The following is a 20,282-nucleotide window of genomic DNA, read 5'->3' as shown; positions in this document are numbered from 1 at the left end:
AATATAAAAACATCATGCAAACTGGTAAGTAGGCTTAATGTCATAACTTAAATGTACAAGTAGGCTGCAGTGCTTCAGTCTGTGTTGATATCCGTAACATACAAAAGCACAATTAAATGGCTTTGATATTGCTTGCAGCAATCAGGAAAAAAAATTCACGGGTAAAGACAGGAGGGGGCCCTCCGACACAGGACTACACTCCTGCAGAGGAGCTGGCCCTCGCCAATAATGAGGGTCGGCCCTTAATGGGAGGGGTGGAAGGGGGGGTGTCATCAGACCCCGGTGGTGGAAAATTAAACGCAATGATGATTGTGGGAGTAAGCATGTATTTACTTTCTCTACAGTTGATGGGGAGACACTAGTGTTGCTGCCACCACCCAGTTTCACACTGCCCCATAAAGAGGTAACTGTGAAAGCAACCTGTCACACTGGCATCATGTCATATCTGTGCTGATCATGGTCGGATACACCACTTACATGTCTTATTGTCTCAGGTGGAGGCCCCAGATGACGAGACAGTGTCCGTGTATTCTGAGAGCGCTTTGCTGGTACACTTTAGTTCTTAGTTACCAATTCTATGCAGTTTTTAATTAGGCAATCTGGACACAGATGTAAGGGTGTGGACATTTGGCTGGAATTGATTTATCTTTAATTACTTGCTAATGGTGGTGGTCTGCACATAGGACTAATACATGCTTAAAGTGCTGCTTTTATTCGGAAATGAAACGATTGCTTCCATTGCTATGCTCATTTTGTAGGAAGAGGGAGATCTTCATTGCCCTGAGCCTGTGGCCTCTACCTCTAGGCCAAGAGGATCGCAAGCGGTAATTAATTAACCTTAATTCAAACAGGCTAGTCAATGTTACTTTTTAAACTTTTAATCAAGTGAGCCTTGCAAAGGAATAATGCTTAAATGTCAAAGCACATGTATTGTCTTATTTTTTTTTAGGTTGGAGCAGACAATGTAAGAGCCCTCTACAAGAGGACATTGGAACTGGAAATCGAACACAAAAAACTTCTCATTAAAAAAGCAAAACTGCAGGTGGAGAAACTGGAGTACGAAAGGAAGGTAAGTCAGTAACTTAATTTATTGGCAGATTTGGGGAAATGACTCAACTAAAATGGAATTGCCTTTTGCAGGAACGACAGAACAAAAGATATAAATGTGTGAAAAGGTAAAAAAGGCAGTGTTTGTTTTGTTATTTTATGAAAAAAATTGCTCTGTCATGGCCTCTCTCACAGCCCTGCCAGTAGGGTGGTCAAGGGTGATGGGGTCCACCACATCAGGGGGTTGTGGGTCAACAACGGGGGCCCTCTCCTTCCTTGCTGTTGCAATATTGTGGAGCACCACACATGCAACAATTATTTTACATGCCCGGTCTGGGGCCACTCGCAGACTGCGAAGGCAGGTGAACCGGGCCTTTATTAGGCCAAATGTCATCTCAATCCTGACCCTGGTTCTGCTAAGGGCCACGTTGAAGCGGGTTTGTGGCCCTGCATCAGGGTCAGGATAGGGCGTCAATAAAAAGGGCTGGCACGCGTACCCCCTGTCACCCAGCAGCACTCCACTGAACAGCCCTGCAGATAAAAAGGAACCATGATCAGTATCAGAAAATGCAGTTTTAAGAACAAAAAACACCAAATAATGAGTACATGTTGCCATGCCCTGCTGTAGTCTGTGGCACAGTGCAGACTCCCTGAAGATCCGGGAGTCATGGACCGACCCAGGCCACTTTGCCACAACACTGGTGACCATGCAGTGATGGTCACAAGTCATCTGCAAAAGCATTTGGGGTTAAAATACTTCCACAAGATAAAAGCATTAAAGTCAATGTAGCATCAACGTGCATTTGACAGGAGTCCATGGTGGAGTGCCGTGTGAATATTTCCATATGTGCTTAAAGGGAATGAATGAGCTTGATTTATCCAGGCTACTAATTTTTCTGCAAACCCTTGGTGTGAATGCAAGCAATGTGTCATTATGACCGAAGTAAGAGTATCCTTTCAGTACTTGGATTAATAGTGCACTTTATTTATTCCTATGTAAGAGTTTAATGTTACAGCAACAATCACATACATGACAGAAGAAATATAGCTGCTTGTGGGAATTACCAGACATCTATGGTACTATAGCCTACTACATGAAAATAAGTAGAACAAAGAATTAAATCCACACTTAAAGCAAGATATTGGTATGCAATTTAAATGTTCTGTGTGCATTGTGCATAGCAAATTACAAGTGAAAGACTTACCTGGATGTTGAGGCTGTGGAACGACTTGCGGTTTACAAAATCGCATTCATTCTCCCCCAGACTGGCCGAGATGGGGATGTGAGTGCAATCCACAGCACCTATCACTCTGGGGAACCCTATGAAAGGAGTAGGCTGCCTTTAATATAGCATACAACAGTCCACGTCATAGGGTCATTATTATTGATGGATCAAGTACACATACCTGCTATGTCATAAAAGCCCTCTTTAATTGCATGCATGGGCAAGTGGCCAGGGAACACCACAAACGCATCCAGCACCTCTGTCAGAGCACGTGCCACCTTGTGGATTGCGCTGCAGACAGTGTTTTTACTTATGTGCTCTGCGTCACCCACAGCATACATGAATGTGCCGGTCGCAAAGTACCGGAGCGCAATGCACACAGTCTGTGTCACTGTGAGCGCGTGACTCCGACGTGTCGCCCTGGCAACATATGGCTCCAAGAGCTGACACACATACACCAAACCTTCAGATGAGAATCTGTATCTCTCATACAAATAGTCGTCAGGGAAAGACAAAGGGTTTTGCCGGTCCCTGAACACGCGAGCTCTCCTAAGAGACCCTCTCAAAATACGCGCACCGAGCTCCACAGGATCTTCCACAAATGGGGATGCCATTTTCCAAGAGAGCTGATTGGTCAGTAGGCGGTGCTTATATACACGTTGATCTCTAATCAGGAACATAACCTGCTCCGGAGCAGGTTAGCTTCACAGCGTAAGTAACCATGGCGATTTACCCCGGTAAGAAGTGAACCAGCGTCGTAGGACGGAAAACCCAGGGTTAACGCTCAACTTACCTCGCTAAGCCCAAATCCCGCTTCGTAGTACAGGGGTGCAGTCGAATAGTCAAAAAATAAGGTCCTAACTCCTATTCCTATCTCCTATTCCTTGACCTCTGGGGAAAACGTCACGGGGTTAAGGAAAGGCGATAGGAGAACTCAAAAGGACTTAGGAAAAGTCGACCGCGGGGTTCAGAGAATCCGACCGGACTTTCACTAAGCTACGTCATTAAAACGCGGCCGCTGATGATTGACAGCTGATGATCGGCACCGGCGATTGACGTGCGTCTGCGCTGGATAAACTACAATAATGGACTACAAAAAGCGCATCGTCCACTTCTCCACATGTTGGTTTTATAAACAGCTGGCTCACTGACCGGCTTCGGGTCCAGCAGCTCCTCCTTCCTGTTTGACCGGTTGCTTTATTTACTTTTCATTTGTGGTTTTAGTTTCGTTTTTGTCAAACATTTGTAACATGATTGAAATAAATAAAAAAAAAAACATTCAATTATTATCACTGTCCACACACATTTATTATCACTATTCCAATTACTATATGTCTGCATGAAAGTCGTTAAATATGTAAATGCACATATCGTTTGTTTTCATGAACAGCCGAGGTGTGCTGCACTTTAAAGGTTGCTCTCGCAAAGAATTGTGGGTCGGCGTAATCTCCTTTCCTATCGCATAGGAAGGTCCGTTGCATCCTATGCTAAAGGAGCTCTGAAAGGAAGCATTGGAGATCCTTTCCTATGCATTTAGAGAATTCGAACAGCTCTTATCATGGCGGCCACTTGTTTACTTCCGGGTCACTTCTTCAGTTAGGAACCTTCCTAAGCAAAAAAGACTATTCGACTGCACCCCAGGCCTCTGGTGTCCCAACAAAGATCTGGCTATTGATTTTCAACCAACTAGCAAAGAAAAAAGGCTGTAGTTCAATTACATCTCAAATATGTTTGTTGTTTCCATATTGAACTGGAGAAATTATAAATAAGACGTACTTGTTATGAACAAACACTGGAGGATTGGACCCAAACGCAAGACAACAACGAAAGTCAATTAAACGTGATTTAATGTGTGACAGAATAAACAACTAGTGCAATGTGCATGGGGGAAATAAAGGGGACAGGGCTGGTGACATCAATGGTGCGAGTGGTGAGCTCTCCAGAGCGTGCCCAGTGAAGACCAAAAGCCAGGTGAGGCGTCCCTCCACGTGGTAATGGCGTCCGTGTGCTGAACAAACAATTTCCCAGAGCGAGATACAGCGGCACAGGGAAAGCTGGTAGACAAAGGAGCAGGCAGGCAGGCAGACTGAACGGCAAACTGGCAGGCGAAACAGGGAGCAAGAACTGCAGCGACAAAAAGCACAGATTTGGTCAAACAAAGCACGGTTGAAAAACACAGAGAATAACAGGTGACTAGAGGTGGCCTGAGGACACAATGAACTACCGCTCATGCTGACGAAACGATCTGGCGATGAGTGACAATCAGACCAGGCTTCTTATACTGCTGGGAGGTGATTAGTGACTGATGAATCCCACCTGGAGCTGCAGCCGCAGAACGCCACGCCCACCGGCTCACACACACACACACACAGAGAGGGGGAGAAACAATCAGGATGACAAACATGGGAAACAAAACAATGACACAAGAGGGAAGAGGAGGGCTGCCATGATGACATCATGACAGTACTCTCACAATAACAGTAAAAAACAAAACACAGCTTTGAAAATCCTTCATTCTTAAGAGTCTCAGAACATATGAGGCATTCAGGTGTTCAAATGCCAGTTGGAGGAAACACAGAAGAGTCTGTCCATTCTTGATTCAAAGCTCCGTTCTCACTGTCAGCGTTCCTCTTTCAGAGCAGCCATGTGAACTTATCTATTGGCTCTAGATTTCACCGACCTGATCTGTCAGCTGTCAGTGAATCTGGTCACCATAGAACCTTTACTGGGTAATTAAGTGTCTGTGAGTAGCAACCAGTGAGGTGATTTAGCCTACAACTATTAAAACATCCAAAAAACAGAAGTTTCAGCTAAGACCAGCCTGACCAGCTAAAACCAGCTGACCAGCTAAGACCAGCCCGACCAGCTTGACCAGCTAAGACCAGCTGACCAGCTAAGACCAGCTAAGACCAGCTGACCAAAACCTAGCTAAAACCATCAAACCAGCTAAAACCAGCTTAAACAGCCTAAGCTGGTCTAAGCTGTTTTTTTAGTAGGGATGCGCTTTTTGTAGTCCATTATTGTAGTTTATCCAGCGCAGACGCACAACAATCGCCTGTGCCGATCATCAGCTGTCAATCATCAGCAGCCACGTTATAATGACGTAGCTTAGTGAAGTCCGGTCGGATTCTCTGAGCACCGTGGTCGTCTTTTCCTAAATCCTTTTGAGTTCTCCTATTGCCTTTCCTTAACCCTGTGACATTTTCTCCAAAGGTCAAGGAATAGGAGTTAGGAATAGGAGTTGGGACCTAATTTTTTGACTATTCGACTGCAACACATGACACCTTGCTGTGCATATTATTTGTGCGTCTTAAATTCTACTCGATCCATGAACATCAGCATGTGACCATCAACATGCACAGAAGTGAAAAAAAGACAGGATACAAAAATAACTTTTTATTATGTATTTACCTTTTAATCATGCAGGAAGACATTATGATTCATGTGTCTTCACAAAAAAAGACATGATGCAATAAAAATAATTGTTTCTTAATATGATGTAAGCAGTGGTTCGTTACGTTTTTTTTTTTTTTCTAATTCTGTGTTTTCCGTTGACATTTTTCATAATTCAATGTTTTAGAATTAAAGAGAATTTGTTTTTCCATCAAATGGTGTCTAATCACGTGATATTTATATTCAGTGATTCTCTCTAGAGGAGAGCCATCAGCAGTAAAAATCTGAAGTTTCGTAAAATCAACATTTCTAGCTCTTAAAAATACCATAAATTTGTTTTTACGCAAGTTGATTTAATTTAAGGTCAGAGAGAGTCCTGCAACAGATTAAAATAAAGCTGCAAGTTGTCAGTAACAGCCTGGGGGTATCTGCAGTGCAGTAAAGAATAGTATCATCTGTGTACAGATGAGCGAGGAAACCAGTTACGGAACAGACTGGATAATTTATGTAGATGGTAAAAAGAACAGGGCCCAAAACAGAGCCTTGAGGGACACAGATGAGTGCAGATTTCCAGACCAGCGGAACTAAGTGATGGAGTGTGAGTGATGGTCTGAAGTGATGGAAAGATTAAAAATGTAAGAGAAAGGCTAACTAATAGCTGGAGCAGCCAGTTTTACAAAAACAGAGTGTAAGTGGTCCACACCAGCAGATGACTTAGGGTTAATAGATTGTAAAATACAGAATATATATAAAAGTATGTATAATAGTATTCAGATTTAGCCTTCCTTACAGCTGAAGTACATTTATTTTTGATTAGTCTGAAGGACAACCAGTGTTGGGGGTCTGGCACGGAACCAAGCAGGTATTGAATCCCTCTGCCACAGCGACGGGACCGTAGGAGGCGGCTGAACGTGTAGGCGGGGGCCTGCGTCGATGAGGTGAGGGGGAGGAGGAGTCACAGGGACCAAGGCACTCGGGCTTGACTTTGGAGACGTGAAAGTTGAGATGAACATGCATGGACTGGGGGAGCTTGAGCCGCACGGCCACCGGGTTGATGACCTCCTCGATCTCGAAGGGCCCGATGAACTGTGGGGCCAGATTCTTGGACTCCACTTTAAGGGGGGAGGTCCCGGGTGGAGAGCCAGACCTTATCCCCCGGCTGGTATCTCGGAGTCTGGGAGTGGCGACGGTTGGTGGCGGAAACTAGAATATCAAGAGGTACAAAGTATAAAACTGTTTTTTCCAAGTAGTAGTTTCTTATTTCAAGCATGAAATCAGAAATCATGATTTAATTTTATCTCTTCACATCATTAAAACAGATGGCAGCCAAATAGGGGGAGACGCATTTTCTCAATTTAAGAATATTTAAAACATTGAGAAAATAGCTCTCATATATTTCATTTTAATCAAGAAAAATGTACTTGTTATTAGTGAGAATACACACATTTTGAGGTATTTGTGCATTCATTGAGGTTAGAGATTTTTACTTGTTTTGGAAAGTCTTGACAAGCCAAATTTTCTTGTTCTGTTGGCAGATAAGTTGACGCATTTTCAGTGATAATTTGTTATTATTTTACTTGTTTTTGAAAGCAGACTTTTTGCAGTGCAGAGGCGAGAACAGGGGCGGCTGAAAGCCATAGGAGCATTGGAAGGGGGAGAGGCCCATGGCAGAGCTGGTCAGGGTGTTGTGGGCGTATTCCACCCACAGGAGTCGTTCGGACCATGCAGCGAAGAGCCTTCTCCACCTCGTGGGTTTTCCGCTCCGTCTGGTCATTGGACTGGGGGTGATATCCCGAGGATAGGCTGACAGTGGCTCCCAGAATGAGCAGAACTCCCCTCAGAAGACAGAGGCGAACTGGGGACCCCAGTCAGAAACCACGTCCACCGGGATGCCGTGGAGTCGGATGAAGTGGTTCAGCAGCAGCTGGTCAGGCTCTTTGGAGGATGGGAGCTTGGGTAATGGCGCAAAGTGGGCCATCTTGCTGAAGCAGTCCACCACAGTCAGACACCCCTCCTCCTCCTGGAACTGCCGGGACAGGGCGTCGGGCTTGACGTTGTGGGACCCAGGCTGATACGAGAGAGTAAGTAAAGTAAAGTTGAAACGTGTGAAGAATAGCGACCAGCGATCCTGCCGGGAGTTTAGACGTCTGGTGGACTGGATGTACTCAAGGTTCTTGTGGTCCAAACCAAAAATAGCAGCTTCGTCCCCTCGAGCCAGTGTCGCCACTCTTCCAACACCAACTTGACTGCGAGGAGCTCTCTGTTGGCAATGTCATAATTTCTCTCGGCCAGGACAACCGGGCAGGAGTACTTTGTCAACCCCCAGCTGTAGTGCTAGCTCGTCGTCTAATGTTCACGTCGGACCCAGAGTCTTTCTCCTCAGGGGTGAGGCTGGCCCGGCCAACCTGCGTGGGCTCAAACTCCCTCGTCGGTTGCTCTGTGGTCGGAGGTGATGGCTGGGGAGGAGCTGACGGCTAGTAGATCGGACGTCGATGTACGCACCTCTCCCATCTGGCCTGGGTGCGCCTGCCAATGCGGGAACTAGGCTTGATGACGGCGTCAAGCGAAAAGGCAGGTCATGAGAGACCAACTCGTCCTTGATGTAGTCTGCGAGCCCCATAAGAAAAACTTCGACTTGGGCTGGTTGGTTCCACTTGCTCAGCCGGGCCTGGACGCGGAAGTTGATGGTGTAGTCGACCACGGAGCGGGACCCCTGGTGGATCCCCAGGAGACCCCCTGAGGCGTCAGGACCCCACGATGCTACTACGAACACTCTGCGAAGCTTGGCGGTGAAGGGCAGGAAGGAGGAGCAGGCTGGCGTGCGTCGTTCCCACTTGGCCGTTCCCCACATCCGAGCACGACCTGTCAGGTGGTTTATGGTGAATGCCACCCTGGCTTCCTCGGAGGTGAAGGTGTTGAGCTGGAGGGAGACAAGGATGTTGTTATCTTAGTTGCCGGGTATAGATCAGAGCTTAAATTTTGGTCTCAACTCCTAAACAATTGGAATGGAATTTCTTTTTTCATAAATGTTTTTTCGGAATCCTCTCCAGCCCTCAATCAGACTCCTCTGAACAGAGCTGTACTGCCAAATGTAATTCATAATTTATTAAATTAAAAGTTCATACAGTATTTTTTATCTTCTGTGTTTCTTGACTTTAATGGATCTGACAGAAATCAAGCATCAGTGTCAGTTCTGGCAGGCCATGTAGTCAAGAGCTAACCCCTTCCCCTCGGCTAACAACAACATGGTCGCATCAGCTGATCTGCCTCAGCTGTTCTGCCTCAGCTGATCAACTCGTTCCTGAGTGGCCACGCTCAAATTAGGCGCCTTACTTAAAGCTGCTTCAGTTTGTTCCCAACTGCATGCTGCACGCATCTTTGCAACCCACCGCCTCCCCTGCTCCACCTTGTCGTATATAACATGGCATAGTCTGTCTTTGTTGCCTTCTCTGTTAATGGGGGAATAGTTAGCTCTCCCAGTCTTAAACTGGGCAAGCAATGATCCATCCAACATCCGAGCTTATGTTAATTGTTCACTGTAAGACTTCAAATTCAAAGAGAGAGCTCTAATATCTACCATTCATGTATTGTTAATAGTTTACACAGAATAGCTAGTCTACTAGTCTAACACATTGAATTGAAACAACTAACACAGTTTCTGCTGATGAGACTATTTAACCTTTCTCTCGTGTTCGGGTCAAATCTGACCGATTTCCTACTTTCATCAATCACACACTACACCCCACGTGAACCCCTTTCGGACTGAATAATTAGGTGTCTCCTCTTCTCACCTCTTTACTGCGCTTATGTGCCTCTCCCCTACGTGAACCACACTTTTTGATACAAAATGTATCATATCTTCACACAGACCACCTATATAAAGCTTTATTTGTGTACTGCTGTCATTTTACTCTGAACACAATGAGTAGGCGCCTGATAAGACGATTTTCTGCCAGAGAGGCTCTTGACCTTTTTTTTTCAAACTGATGAAGAAGGGATTGAAGTTGAACCGGAAATAGAGGAGGATGTCTCAGAAATAGAAGACAACATCGATCCTGATTTTGACCCAGACCATTGTGAGACCGACCAGTCAACAGATCGTGAGGAAGAGGCACCTGAGGAAGAGGCGCCTGGGGAAGAGACACCTGGGGAAGAGGCACCTGGGGAAGAGGCACCTGAGATGACATTCCAGTCCAAGGATGGCAACTTGCTCTGGTATTCATCCACCAAGGACAGAGGAGGCAGAGCAAGAGTTTAGGATATTGTTAGGGTGACGCCAGGGCCAACACGGAACGCAACATCTCATGTGGATGACATCAAGTCCAGCTTCCAACTCTTTTTACCAGAATCCATTATGGAAATTATACTGGAGATGACAAACCTGGAGGGGAGGCGTGTGTTTGCAGACACATGGAAAGCATTGAACCAGGTAGACCTCCAAGCCTACATGGGTCTGTTGATTTTAGCAGGAGTATAACAGTCCAACAATGAGGCGACAAAAAGTCTGTGGGATGCGGAGTCTGGGAGGCCTTTATTCTGGTCAACTATGTCCAACAGTTTCATGTCCACTCACAAGTTATCTGATTTGATGACAGAACTTCACAACCTTTCCGACCTTGCCTACGTTTGCAAGGTGCATTCTGACTTGATTGCAAAATGCCAATCCTGTGTGTGAAGAGAGAGAGTAACACACACACACACACAAACACACACACACACACACACATTCACACATGGATGATGTGTTCATGCTGATGTTCTTTTTTTCTTTTTAGATGTTCTGTTTTTTTTACAATACACGCAAATTTTGGAATAAAGTGTACAATTTCAATATTCACTGCAGTTATTCATGTAAACCAGTAGTCTGAGACATTGTTAACAGGTTAAAGGGGAGTAAAATAAAATTTGGTGATGATCAGTGTTTTTTGTGTTAATGTAAGAGCAGTTAAAACAGGCCGGTCAAATTTGACCGGGAACACTAAAGTAAGGGGGGAGAAACGAACACGACAAAGGTTAAACCAGTAATTCTTATATTCAGAGAGAGAGAGAGAGAGAGAGAGAGTGATGGCGTTTCAGCTGGGAATGTAGAATGTAGAATGTGTGTGTGCGCTCTATTCGTCTATGAATAAATGCTTCAGTAAAAATTGTGATGCCCAGGGCTGTCTGTGCTACATGTCGGTGCTCTATGCTGCCTACGTTTGTGTGCGTTTCTCTTTCCCCTGTAGTGGCTGTAGTTGTGAGGCGAGCCTGGGAATCAGGAACGCCTGTGGCCGTGGTTTCCGGTGTCTATAATAGATGGCTGGCCAGGTCTCTCCCCGTGCCACCAGCTGGAAGCTCGGCCTGAGCCACTGTTGCCTTTTCTTTTGTTTTGTGTTATGGTTATGGTTCTGTCCGCACTTATTTCTTACTTTGTAAATAAATTCACAGTTATTATTGATCCTCCATCCTCCGTTTGGTCGTTTTGTGGTGGTCACTGAGCCAGGCCATAACAATTGGGGGCTCGTTCTATTGGAGAAATTTGTTTGTGGCTTAGCCTAATGTGCTTCTGGGGAGATTGATCTGTCTTCCTTTTGTTTCAGAAGCGCTTTGTTTGATGTTCGTGCCTAGACTGCTGTGACGTCATTCTGGGGATTCCGGGCGGGATTCCCTGTGGGAACGCTCGTACGTGAGGACCGTAGGAGGAGAGGAATTGTTCTGGGCTGATTAAATGGTCGTGATAGACGTGTGACAGTGTGTTTTGTGTGGAAGGGGACAGGAGAAGTTGCGTGTTGGCCTTTTTTTTAATCAGTGTGAGGACTTCCCGGCAGGTTAAGCGTACTTCCCCTTTGGGATTCGCGGTGCCACTGTAGTGTGGGGTGAAAGTGGTTAGAGTGGTTGTCTCGGGAGCACGTCCATAGTGCGGACGGGTTGCCAGCTTGCTGGTCGCTTGGTCACACTAGTGGTAGAGAGTGCGTACGTACCTGCCATCAGTATCCCCTGAAGACTAGGGTCGAGTTTAAGTAGAAATGGACAGGCAGTTAGCAAGGGTTCGTCCGATGAGATTCTGGTGACCGTACTGTCTGGTATGGTTGAGGTCACAATCATATCTTCGTTTTGTTTTCCTTGGTGATTCTGCCTGTTGCGTGTCTGTTATCATGGCAGGGGTAGAGGATTTTGTGAGGGCTCCTTCAGTGGAGTTTGTGGAGCAGTGCACAAAGGAACAATTTTTTAAACTGGCAGAGTAATATAACATATTATGTCTGATAAAGGGTTGAAAGAAAATGTGAAAGCAATTGTGTTTGCAAATTTGTGCGACTTGGGTGTTTTAAAGTCCACCGCTGGGCCACCTGCTAAGGGAAAGGCTGCGGTGAGTGTCAAATTTAACATTTGAACAACGGAAGGAGTTGCTTATGTTAAGGTTTCAGATAGAGAAAGAAAAGGAACTGGAATTGGAGCAGGTGAGGCAAAAAGCTGATTTGGAAAAGTCTGTGGCACTGGAAAAAGTAAGGTAAACTGAGTTGGCTAGATTGGACTGGATGACTCTCATCAGAGAGGGTAAATTGCCTGGTAGTTGAGGTGGTGACTCCGATGATATTTTGAGTAGTTTACGATTAGTCCCGAAGTTTAATGAAAAAGATTTAAAAAGTGGACTCGTTTTTTGCCTTGTTTGAGCGTGTAGCCGACAAGAGAGCTTGGAGCGACGCGGACAGGGTCATGTTGTTACAGTGTGTGTTGACTGCCGGAGCCTGACAGCAGTGACTACTCAAAGGTTAAAGCTGCAGTTTTGAAAAGTTATGAGCTTGTTCCTGAGGTGTATAGACAGTGGTTTCGGAGCTGGACCAAAGGGGATAAATGTCTTTTGGAGTTTGCATGTGAGTTTGGGACGCATTTTCACCGCTGGTGTGCAGCTGCCGGTGTAACAGACTTTGGTGGGCTGTGTGACCTGATCGTGCTTGAGCAGTTTAAACACTCCGTCCCTGAAAGATTGGCAATGTACATCAGTGAAAAAAAAGTAAGTATGGCGGCGGAGGCGGCCACGCTTGCTGATGATTATTTGTTGACCCATAAGAGAGGCAGAGGGGATTTCCCTACCTGTGCTGATGGTCCGGTGGGGGGCTTATCCTCCTGGGACAGGCCTAGAGCTGGGTTTTCACCGGCTCAGAGAGGTGATCGGGGCCGTGAGAGTGATGATGTTTGTAATTTCTGTCAGAAAAAAGGACATTGGAATGAATGCCCTGTGCGTAAAACACGCGTAAGTATGGTGGCGGATTTGTGAAGCCAGCTGCTATGGCTGTGTTCCTGAGGAAGTGGGTGCCACATGGGGAAGGTTTCATGGGGGAACTAGTGTATCAGGTTGTGTGGTACCTTCAAAATTTCGTAAAATGGTTCTCCGTGTTGCTCATGATGAGTCAGGTCACATGGGGGTCGCTAAAACGTATTAAGTGTTTCAGCATATATAAAAACGTGCCATTCCTGTCAAATGACAGGAAAACCAAATCAGGTAATTAAAGTGGCTCCATTGTGTCCCATTCCTGCAGTGTGTGAACCATTTGATCATCTGATAATCGATTGTGTTGGCCCCCTCTCTAAATGTGGTTCAGTGTATTTGTTGACGTGATGTGTCAATGTACTAGGTACCCTGCAACGTTTCCGTTGCACACGCTGTCAGCCAAGGCAATGGTACGTGCGCTTAGCCAGTTAATTTGCATATTTGGCATTCCAAGGATTATTCAAAGTGACCAAGGGTCTAACTTTTCCTCACGTTTATTTGCACTAGTGTTGAAACAACTACACGTTACACAAAATCAGTCCTCGGCATATCAAGCACAGAGCCAAGGATCGCTGGAGCGGTTCCATTAAACATTAAAATCTTTGTTGCGGGTATATTGTGTGCAGTTGAATGCTGACTGGGAGGAAGGTTTGCCATGGTTGTTGCTGGCAGCGAGGGAGGTGACAGGAGAGTACGGGGTTCAGTCCTAATGATTTGGTTTTTCGTCACACGGTGAGAGGTACAGAGAAATGCCCCTGTCACCTTCCAGCGTATAATGAACAAAGTGCTCGGTGATCTTGACGGTTGTGCGGTGTATCTGGATGATGTTGTTGTTTTTTCAGATTCATGGTCTGCCCACATCGACCACATCCAGGCGCTGTTTGTCCGTTTGGCTGAGGCACAGCTTACTGTGAACCTGGCAAAGTGTGAGTTTGCTCAGGCCACAGTAACTTACCTTGGTAAACAGGTTGTGCACCCTCTGCTGCCGAAGCTCCAGGCTGTTGCTGACTATCCTCCACCACTGACAAAAAAGGAGTTGATGAGGTTTTTGGGTTCGGTTAGTTATTACAGGTGTTTTTGTGGCAATTTTTCTACTCACTGCATGAAAAATCGGATTTTCGTCCCTGTAAACGCCCGAAAATCTCCCTAATTTTCGGGAGTTAACGACAATTTACAGGCTGCGAATGCCGCGTTCGTCTGTGCCGAAAATTGTCGGAAACGAACCACAGCGAAGGCTCTAATTAGCATATGAATAGCGGCGAAACCCCGCCTGGCCAGAGATGGCTTGAATATCCTCACTCAGGATTGGATGAAACCACTAGTTTTAAACAAGCATAATCGCTCGTGATTGGTTGGCAGATCTGGTCATTATAAATGTAAAGCCAACCCACGTTGGCAGATGTGTTACTATTGGTCACACTGGGTCTTTTAAACAAGAATAATCACTAGTGATTGGTTAGCAGATCTATCACTATATATATATACATATATATATACACATATATATATATATATATATATACACACACATATATATATATACATATATGTTTATATATATATATATATATATATATATATATATATATATATATATATATACATATATGTTTATATATATATATATATATATATATATATATATATATATATATATATATTTATACATATATATACACACATATATTTATCTTTATTTATTTATATATTTATAAATATTAATATGAATGAATAAATTAATTGCCAGGAGGAAGTTTCAAAGAAAGAGCTTTATTGACAACACAACACACAACTGTACAAATTTGCCCACACAACAAACAAATGAACTGGCGACATTCTGTCCGAATTTGGTCAATTTTACAGCCGCCTGCGGTGCGTGGCCCTGTACTTGGGAGTCTTCTCTAATCGCGACTGTAGAGTCCCACAGAGCTCGGTGAGCTCCTGGCTACGAGAGGATGGAGGTCGCACAATCCATCCAGACACCCCGCCAACGACGCCGTCCTCCTCATCAGACATCATGTCTGTGGTGGCGCACTTCCAACGGTCCACCTCATCGCCAGCAAGCACACTCCGTCTCGCTTCCAGCAGCTGTAAAACAATCAATAAAGACAATCAGTACTGCGCGATGCACTGCGCATGGACACAACACATCTATTAATGCACCTGAAAAATAGGTTTAGGTAGGTTTGGTCACATTGACCAAAAACGGATCTAATAAGTCTTACCCTCTTTCTCCTGGAACGACTCCGAGCTGACCTCTTCACAGCTTCCGCCTGCGATGCGAGATCAGGCTGTGTGTGTCTGAAGCTCCTGCGTACCGTTTCATAGTATGTCTTACAGGCAGCTGGAAAACAATTAAATGAGTGGTATGAATAAGAAAACTTAAGTCACAGTAAAATTAAAACAAGGAAGAAGAAAACAGTAAAAGTTACTTACACACAATGGCGGACTTGCGGACAAAGCTCCGAGCAAGTAAGAGGTCACAGCTTCGTTATGAGGCGAGGTTCGTCTGTGAAAACAAAATGAACAGTTAAGATCGGTATCTACTGTTAACGCATCTATTTCCTTATACAGCAGAATGAAAGCATATTCTTTAAATCTCACCCTTGCTCCGGTTCGTAGCGCCTACAATTCGTCTCCGAGTTGTGAAGACGGCGTACTGCTTCCTGTAAAAGACCAACTTAACAAAGCAACTTAACGTTACACTGGTTCCTCTCTCTTGTTCTTTTACAAGGCTACTATGCTCCTTTTAGCTTGGACTATTAGCTTTTAAGCTACTTTTAGCTTGGGCTTGCTTTGCTAATTTTAGCTTAGCTAGCAGTCACCGAACATATTCTTACCGCAATCATCCTGAGAGTCTCCAGCAGTCCTGGGACATCCTGAGAGTCTCCAGCAGTCCTGGATATAAGAATTATAACATTTAAACCACATTTTCTTAAGTGAAGCCTCTCAGAGCAGCATTCCTGCTGCCGGTAAACGAGAACGTCTCCTCATCGTTCCCTCCACTGAATGAGGCGCCCGGTGTCCGCATCTGTCCCTTTAACGGACAACGGTGCACGGCGTTATTAATCACCGTTAGTAAATATATAACCACGGTTTAACATAAGCACTATATTATTAGTTAACGTCGGTAAAAACGGCACATTTTCTGCTTCGCTTGCGCTCGCTAACCTCTAAGGTAATTTAGCGTCAGTAGGCTAGCCGGCTAGCAGGACCTTCGATTCGTAACGTTAACGTACAATGCCAACAACAATAAAGTAACGTTCATTATCAATACAATTTAAAAGTCAGCTGGAAACGTAAAAGTCATGTTACAGTATACTTACATGTGTACGCGGTTTGTGTCGGGCTCCTCGCCAGAATCACCGCAGTCGTCCGCCATTATCCAAAACTTGTGAAGTCAGACGAGCCGCAATGCATTTTGGGAAGTTGAGTAGATTTAGCAAGGTCCGCTGTACTCAGAAATTCTTGCCAATGCAGTATACATCCGGGCATTTCTCGCGTGCACAAATTCACATACTATTGTATGTGAACGCACTACGTACTCAAATTTACGTCACAATTAAGTACGAGTAGGACGTTAGTATGGCATTTCTAACACAGCCGAGATCTATGATCTATGAACCCATCCTTGACCCTCTAGCAGAACTACGACCAGCCATTATAAAGCAGTTTATAGTTGTTAATGTTGTGTCAAAAGGTACTGCATTTAAACATGTTGCTGCGCAAGTTTCCTGGCTTCATCCCCATCCGGACAGACATTTTTATGGAAAGCCAATAGAAGTTTGGAGCTTGCAGGGAACAGACACGTCATACCCAGCATCATTTCTGCCTGTTGAGCGCATTGCTGCGAGATGTGTGGTTAACACATCCACTGTGCATTTAAGCACAGAAAGGGTCACTGTAGTCATGCCACTATGCACAGTGGTTGAGCTCTAGGAGACTGTGATGTTGTTTGCATGAATGTACATTTTACCTTTGTGGCAAAGCCTGATTAAAAGTAATTGTTGAAGCAAATTGTTTTGTGTATCTTTGAATGAAGATGAAATTAAGTTATATCTTTGAATAAGGATGAAATTAAGTTATATCTTTGAATGAAGATGAAATTAAGTTAACACCTTTCAGAAAAATGTCACCTGGGGGAAAACTCCCCCTGCTACCCTGATTTGCATTTGTATAGCTCACAGCATTTTCATTTACATGTTAAAGCCTCCCCTAGGATTACGGGGAGGGGGGTCATGGGGGGACAACTGCCAAGCAAGGCCCACGTCAATTCCCGGCAATTTACGTCAGTTTTCGGTGTTTCCTGCAAATTGCCGTTTGCAGTCGTAAACCTGAACTTCCACGTCAATTTACAGGGCCGCTAACTGACGAAAATCCCACTTTTCATGCAGTGACTGTTGTTGCGCCGTTGACTGACCTGTTGAAGGCAAAAGCAAATTCTATCTGGTTTGAGAATTGAGAATTTGAGAATGTCAAGGCGATTTTGTGCGACTCTCCTGTTCTGGCTGCACTTCGGTTGGACAAAATGTTTAAATTGCCGACTGATGCCAGTTTTGTCGGTGCTGGGGCAGTAGTCTGACAAGATGATGATGTTGCTGTTGACAAACCTGTATGTTTCTTTTCCAGGAAGTTCAACAAACATCAACTGAACTACTCTGTGGTGGAAAAAGAGACCTTGGCTCTCATATGGGCCTTACAACAGTTTGAAGTGTATGTGGTCTCAGGTCCAGTGGTGATCTATACAGATCATATAACCCTGTCAAATTTTTGAACTCATTGCGGTGTGAAAATCAGAGGCTTACTCGTTGGTCATTTATTATTGAACCTCTGTCCTCCGTTTGGTCGTTTTGTGGTGGTCACTGAGCCGGGCCATAACAATATATGAAATCTGTATATCAGCTTTAATGCGTTCTAGCCTCCGATCCATGTTGTGAAAAGCAAATATGTGTTGAAGTCGTCATGAGATGCCAGTTCCTGGTTGCTGATATAAACCCAGATGTTTGACCCATGGTCTGTGTGACCCATAGTGGTCTCTGTGACCCATAGTAGTATCTCTGACCCATAGTGGTCTCTGTGACCATTAGTGGTCTCTATTACCTGTCCTAGTCTCCTGTAGTAACCTGGGGCCTCATTTATAAAACTGTGCGAAGGATCCTTACTAAAAGTGTACGTACGCCAAAAAGCCAAGGTTTGCGTGTGCCAAAAAAAATCAGATTTATAAAACTGTGCGCACGCAAGCTGTACGCAATGTTTCCTTTATAAATCACAGGATCACCTACAAATGTGCATACCTGAATCCTGCCCTGTACACGCCCACTTTTTACCATATTAATGAGCTGGCATGCAATCGTTTCCGTGTGGTGAATCACGGCGACAGGTCAGAGTAAAGTGAAGAAACGTAAGTTTTCAGAAACGGAGGTAGAGACACTTGTTGGGGAGTTGGAGGCCCGGAAAATAATTTTATTTAGTGGCCACAGCAGCGGGATCACGAATAAAAAGAAGCAGTGCGAGTGGCAACACATTGCTGCTACTGTCCACGGCGTCAGTGGGACGGAGCGGACAGTGGCGGAACTTACGAAAAAGTGGTCTGATCCGAAGGTAAATTACATCTTTCTGCTCCTTTACCAACATGTACTCAATGTATCGCTTGAGTATTTGAGGAAGTTAGATTTTTTTGTGACTTTGACGGGGATTGTGTCTGAAAAGGAGGGAGACACAGACGCGACTGAGACCAGAGGTATAAGGGTAAACAGATTTTAAACTTTTATTATATATAAAACAAAACGTTAAATCGTTTCTGTCCTTCCAGAGTCTGCAGCGTTGGGCTCAGAGGACGGTGACAGTGAGGAGGGTGACGGTGAGGAGGGTGACAGTGACGGGCCCTCGGCACAGCGTCCGGGTCCGGCGCAAAGCAGCAGTGCACCCCGGGCGCATGGCTATCAAGCGGTCGGGTGCACACTGATGCCGTCCTGCAACTTCAGCAAAAGACAATTGAGACACAATCACAGCCATCAACAACGTTGCAGATGAGCTACAGCAAACGCGCACCGTGATGCAAGAAATGATTATTGGTGTGAATGATGAAATCATTCACATCCTTTGTTATTCTACGTATTTATTATTATTCTTCCACCTGTTTTTTCAAACCTTAAAGGGATAGTTCAGAATTTTGGACATAAGAACTATTTTCCAAGTGAGCCGGTGTGTTCGAGATGTAAGGAGATGTTTTCAAGAAATTTCATTCAGTTCTTCTAGTTGCCGAGTTCGCATGTGCTATGGCTAGCGCAAGTCAATCGTTCTTAGCTAGACAGGCATTCAAAACAGTCTTGCCCACTCCACAGTGCACCCGAGGCAAATCCATTGTAATGGCAGACTATCGATGTACATATGTGTTGATAGAATGTTTAAAATAACACCAAACTTGCATTTTTTAGGATTTATGTCTCAGCAGCAGCAGCAGCTTGTCATACTTCCTAGTAGGCTATGGCAGCGGCGGAGTGATATCACCTAGCACTTATAAGTTACCGGTTCTATAATAGTTTGTTTACCTGCTGTCATTGCTACAGACGCAGAGTAGCCTGCAGTGCTAGTTTCTTCAATCTCACAGAAATGGACACTTTTGGAGACTATACTGAAACTTTTGAAGACTCTGATGAGGAGTTTTTTTCCACCCAAACCCAACCGTACCTGTACGAGCCTGAATATACAGAGGAAGAATTGCGTGAGAGGGATGCTCAAAGGGCAGAACGTGAACGAGCGTCCGTGGAGACCGAAATAGCCCCTGCTGGAGCTGAGAACCGGGACCGAACAAACGGAGACTGGTGGTGCCAGGCGGGAATCCCCCGCAACGCGTCCGAGGGTTTACGGGTCTACGGACGGAGCAGAGGTCTGGTTTTGCGGTGCGTAATTGTGGGTTCGCGTGGCCGTGGGCTGCCCGGTGTTTGCGTGAGGTCCAAGCGCTTTTCACCCAGGTCTGAGGGCATGAGTCCCGACAATTCGTCCTGGTTCGATTGCCTATTTACGGCCAGTATTTCGGGCGATGCGTCTTGGAGTTTTGAGTCCGACGGAGAGTCCGCATGTGTGGATTTGCGGAGCCGCCCGCTGCCCGGTGTTGGTCTGCGGTCCAAGGGCTTTTCTGCCAATAATGAGTGGGCGCTCAGTCGTGGAGCATGGAGAGCACAAATTTATCGATGACCCCGAGCCACGGCCCCCTGCCCGACTGGAGGGATATCAACAGGGCGCAAGAATCCGTGAGGATGTCATGCGTTTGTAAGATAAGGAAGACAACAATCAATGTTCATTGTAAACGTATTATTTTATTTATCACAGTGCGAGTTTGCCGTATCTCATCTGCAACGTTGTTG

The 20,282-nt window shown here is 45.1% G+C and overlaps 1 protein-coding gene across 1 annotated transcript; it reads right to left on the bottom strand.

The window, feature by feature from the left end:
• Window positions 1-590: 590 nt before the first annotated feature.
• On the bottom strand, window positions 591-2,887 carry LOC311031419 (putative nuclease HARBI1; the record flags this gene model as incomplete). The annotated part of the gene is made up of 5 exons (XM_084037731.1): window positions 591-599; window positions 1,241-1,578; window positions 1,654-1,777; window positions 2,253-2,368; window positions 2,455-2,887. 5 exons carry the CDS (start codon window positions 2,885-2,887, stop codon window positions 591-593), a joined length of 1,020 nt encoding a protein of 339 aa, XP_083893857.1.
• Between the last annotated feature and the right edge of the window lie 17,395 nt (window positions 2,888-20,282).

Source organism: Eutrigla gurnardus (genome assembly GCF_963514095.1).
Source record: "Eutrigla gurnardus genome assembly, chromosome: 20".
Taxonomy (NCBI): Eukaryota; Metazoa; Chordata; class Actinopteri; order Perciformes; family Triglidae; genus Eutrigla; species Eutrigla gurnardus.
Note: the sequence above shows the minus strand (reverse complement) of the source record. Positions and strands in the feature narration are given on the sequence as shown.